This window comes from Emiliania huxleyi (assembly GCF_000372725.1).
Source record: "Emiliania huxleyi CCMP1516 chromosome Unknown EMIHUscaffold_1266, whole genome shotgun sequence".
In the NCBI taxonomy this organism is placed as follows: Eukaryota; Haptophyta; order Isochrysidales; family Noelaerhabdaceae; genus Emiliania; species Emiliania huxleyi.
Window position 1 is genome coordinate 4871 of NW_005201322.1, and position 3926 is coordinate 8796.

The 3926-nt window shown below is 70.4% G+C and overlaps 1 protein-coding gene across 1 annotated transcript in view; it reads right to left on the reverse strand.

Moving 5' to 3' along the window:
- Nucleotides 1-3431, reverse strand: part of EMIHUDRAFT_460518 (hypothetical protein) — a gene marked incomplete at its 3' end in the record, with an annotated part of 4445 nt that extends 1014 nt beyond the window's left edge. Inside the window, exons 1-8 of the mRNA XM_005789579.1 lie at nt 3265-3431; nt 2976-3182; nt 2564-2786; nt 1969-2391; nt 1811-1903; nt 1451-1621; nt 1033-1145; nt 110-313 (exon numbers count right to left, since the gene is read on the reverse strand). Of these exons, the coding sequence (XP_005789636.1) occupies nt 110-313; nt 1033-1145; nt 1451-1621; nt 1811-1903; nt 1969-2391; nt 2564-2786; nt 2976-3109 (1361 nt within the window). The 5' untranslated portion in view covers nt 3110-3182; nt 3265-3431. The remainder of the gene's footprint in view (nt 1-109; nt 314-1032; nt 1146-1450; nt 1622-1810; nt 1904-1968; nt 2392-2563; nt 2787-2975; nt 3183-3264) is intronic.
- Between the last annotated feature and the right edge of the window lie 495 nt (nt 3432-3926).

A 3926-nucleotide genomic window follows, 5' to 3' on the forward strand; every position in this document is an offset into this window, starting at 1 on the left:
GGGGGGGCAAAGGCCCGTTGAACCATGGGGGGAGAGGGTGTGTGTGCGCGCGAGACTGCACCTCGGAGGCGTCGTCGACGAGCACCACGTCCGGCTCCAGCGCGCCAACCAGCGAGGCCAGCTTGCCTGATTCCAGCAACGGGCATGCGCGGGTGAGCCGGGAGCGTGCCCGACGAGTCGTGGAGCGCGCGCGGCAGCGAGGCGGGCAGTGCCGAGCGCGGGTGCGGTGATGCCGACGAGCGCCGCCTTGCCGAGCACGTCGTGCTGCAGCGACCGCTCGAGGTGAGACTTGTCCTTGACGAGCTTCTCGTACCTGCTCACAGCCGGCGGTGTGAGGAGACGCCGTTCACAGCTCGCGCTGAAGTCTTGACGAGCTTCTCGTGCCTGCTCACAGCCGGCGGTGTGAGGAGACGCCGTTCACAGCTCGCGCTGAAGTCTTGACGAGCTTCTCGTGCCTGCTCACAGCCGGAGGTGTGAAGAGACGCCGTTCACAGCTCGAGCGGAAGTCTTGACGAGCTTCTCGTGCCTGCTCACAGCCGGAGGTGTGAAGAGACGCCGTTCACAGCTCGAGCGGAAGTCTTGACGAGCTTCTCGTGCCTGCTCACAGCCGGAGGTGTGACGAGACGCCGTTCACAGCTCGAGCGGAAGTCTTGACGAGCTTCTCGTGCCTGCTCACAGCCGGAGGTGTGAAGAGACGCCGTTCACAGCTCGAGCGGAAGTCTTGACGAGCTTCTCGTGCCTGCTCACAGCCGGAGGTGTGAAGAGACGCCGTTCACAGCTCGAGCGGAAGTCTTGACGAGCTTCTCGTGCCTGCTCACAGCCGGAGGTGTGACGAGACGCCGTTCACAGCTCGAGCGGAAGTCTTGACGAGCTTCTCGTGCCTGCTCACAGCCGGAGGTGTGAAGAGACGCCGTTCACAGCTCGAGCGGAAGTCTTGACGAGCTTCTCGTGCCTGCTCACAGCCGGAGGTGTGACGAGACGCCGTTCACAGCTCGAGCGGAAGTCTTGACGAGCTTCTCGTGCTCGTCGCACAGCTGCGCGAGCTCGGCGTGCAGCGGCTCTTGCAGCTTGGCCATCCAGAGGCGGCACAGCTGCTCGCGCGCGGTCGGGTCGAGCCCCCACAGCTCGTCCTCCTCCGCGAGCGCCTGGGGTGAGGGGAGCTGTCCGCTTCTCCACACGCCCGCACGCAGTGGGGCGGGGCAAGGGGAAAAGGCTACTCCCTCGCGCGACGCCGTCTAGAAAGGCAGGAGCCGCGCGGCACGGGAGGTGCAAGGCCCGGTGCGCGTGGGCGCGGTGTGTGTGTGTCGGCGTGAGCGAGTGCGCGCCTCCTCGGCCGCCGCGTCGAGCCACGGCACACCGCCTATTCCATTGCCCGTGGGTTTGGGCACCGGGGTCTGGTGGGGTGCGGCTGCGCGCCGCTGCCCGCGCCGCCGCCACGCGCGAGCGGGACGTGCTCTCCCTCGGCATCGAGGCGGCAAGTGTCCTCGACGAGCCGCTCCTCCTCCGCAGCGAGCAGCACACCCTCGCCCGCCCCGCCCGCCTGCAGCTCCGCCTCCCACAGCTCCGCCTCGCCGACGCCGCTGTCGGTGAACTCGACCCGCGTCACCGCCGCCCAATCCGCCTTGCGCCCGCCCGAGCCGCGGACGAGCCGCTCCGGCGTCGCCGCCGCGCCGCCGCCCCCGCACGCGCCGCCGCCGCCCCCCGCCGGCGCGGCCCCCCTTGCGCCCGTCACGAGGACCTTCTTCCTCCCCGCGGCGGCGGCGGCGGCGGGCGCCGCGGCCGCCTCCCGCGCGGCGCGCGCCTTGCGCACCGGCTCGAGCCAGAGGGAGAGGGCCTCCTCGATGTCGTGCCACCCGCCCGGCGCGTCCGAGCAGAGCGACATGATCTGCGCCGTCGAGCACGCCTACCGCACCACCTCAGGACCTGAACCCTCCGCCGGGGTCGACCCTCCGGACGGGTATGGGACACACGCGCCTCGTCGAGGTCGTCGGCCGTCGGCTCGGCCTCGCGCAGCAGCCGCGCGACCAGCCCGTCCGCGCGCTCGCGCAGCTCGCGCTGCTGCTTGGAGAGGGCCTTCCACGCGCGCGCGTGCCCCTCGTCCCGCTCGCGCTCGGAGAGCACGCGCTGCCGCAGCGAGTGCGGCCGTAGCGACTCCTTGCGGCACGGGCCGCCCACGCGCACGAGCGACGGGGCGGACGCCGCCTCGCTCGGCAGCGCCGCCAGCAGCCCCTCGAGCAGCGCGTCCAGCGCCACGTCCGTCGCGCACACCACGAGCACCGGCCGCGGCTCCGCGCGCTTGCGCTGCCGGCCGCCGTTGGCGAGCAGCGCGCGCAGCGCCAGCCGGACCAGCATCGACTTGCCGGTGCCAGGCCCGCCGCGCACCAGCGAGACCTCGCGGGTGAGGCACGCTAGTTAATTAATTAGCAGTTAATTAGCACTTAATTAGCACCAGCGAGACCTCGCGGGTGAGGCACGGCAAGTTAATTAATAGTTAATTAATAGTTAATTAATAGTTAATTAATAGTTAATTAATAGTTAATTAATAGTGAATTAATAGCGCGACCTCGCGGGTGAGGCACGCGCGCAGCGCGTCCAGCTGCTCCGCGTCGAGCGCCGGCGCCGCCGCCCGCCCGCCGCCCTGCCCGCCGCCCTGCCCGCCGCCCTGCCCGCCCTGCGAGAGCGAACGCGGCCACGGCTGCAGCAGGTGGAGCGTGCCGCGGCCGGGGAGGGAGGGGAAGACCCCTCCCATCTCCCACGCATCCGCGTCGGCGCTGGCGGAGAGGTACCTGCGGTGTGGAGACGCGGAGGCCAGGAATGCGGTGCTGCGGCGGAGCACTAACGCGCACCGCGTGGCAAGCGAGGGGCGGCGACCACGGTGTATGCACGGCGGAGTGCGGCCGAAGCCGTGTCCTCTCGGCCGCTGCTTTGGGGTACGAGGGGATGCGTCTTCAGGGCACGTCTGCGCAGAGGCGCACTTTGGCGGCTCCACCACCGGCACCGGTGCGCAAGCCAGCAGCGTCTGCGAGAAGGGCAGCCGCTCGGCGGAGATGCGCTGGAGGGCGGTGAGCGTGTGGCGCGTCGCGTCGAAGAAGACTGGCGACTCGAGCATCTGGAAGCGCGCGCCGCGCGACTGGGCGAGCTGGAAGGAGCGGTGCTGCGCCTCGGAGAGGGACACGTCAAGCCTACGGGAGAGAGAGGGGGGGGGGGGGGGGAGATGGGGAAAAAGGGGGAGAGCTCCTCCTCTCGGATAGGGGGAGGGCGCGCCGCGGCCCGTCGGCGGCGCGCAGCAGGTCGAGGCTGCGGTGCGCGACGGTGGCCCACAGGATGGTGGCGAAGCCGTCCGACGAGAGGGCGAGCAGGGAGCCAAAGAGGAGGCGCTTGGAGCACGCCCAGTCGACGCCGCCCCCACGCGCCGAGAAGGTGACGCGGTACACCACGCCGCGCGCGCCGCACTTGAGCGAGAGCAGCTCGACGCCGTCGTAGACGTTGGCCGCCGGGATGAACTCGGCGGCGGCGGCGGACGCGTCGGGCGCCGGCACGGCCGGCGCGCCCGCCCCCCCCTCGCGCGCCTCGCGCGGCGCGCCGTCGGCGGAAGTGGGTTGCGGGCCGCGCAGCGACGCGAGCGCGGACCGGAGCGGGGCGACCATGTCTTCACGTAGCAGGCAGTAGTGCGCGCGCAAGTAGTCGTCGAGGGAGGTGTACGACCCGCCCGCCACGGCGCGAGACAGCTGCAGCCGCTCTCCTGCGGGGGAGGAAGACACAGGCTGGCCGTACAGCAGTGCATGCTAGGCGGGGGAGGAAGGGAGCACGCGCTCGCCAGACAGCTCGGTGTGCGTCGGGAAGTGTCTAGGAAGTGTCTAGGAAGTGTCTCGGAAGTGTCTCGCCAGACAGCTCGGTGTGCGTCGGGAAGAGTCTAGGAGGTGTCT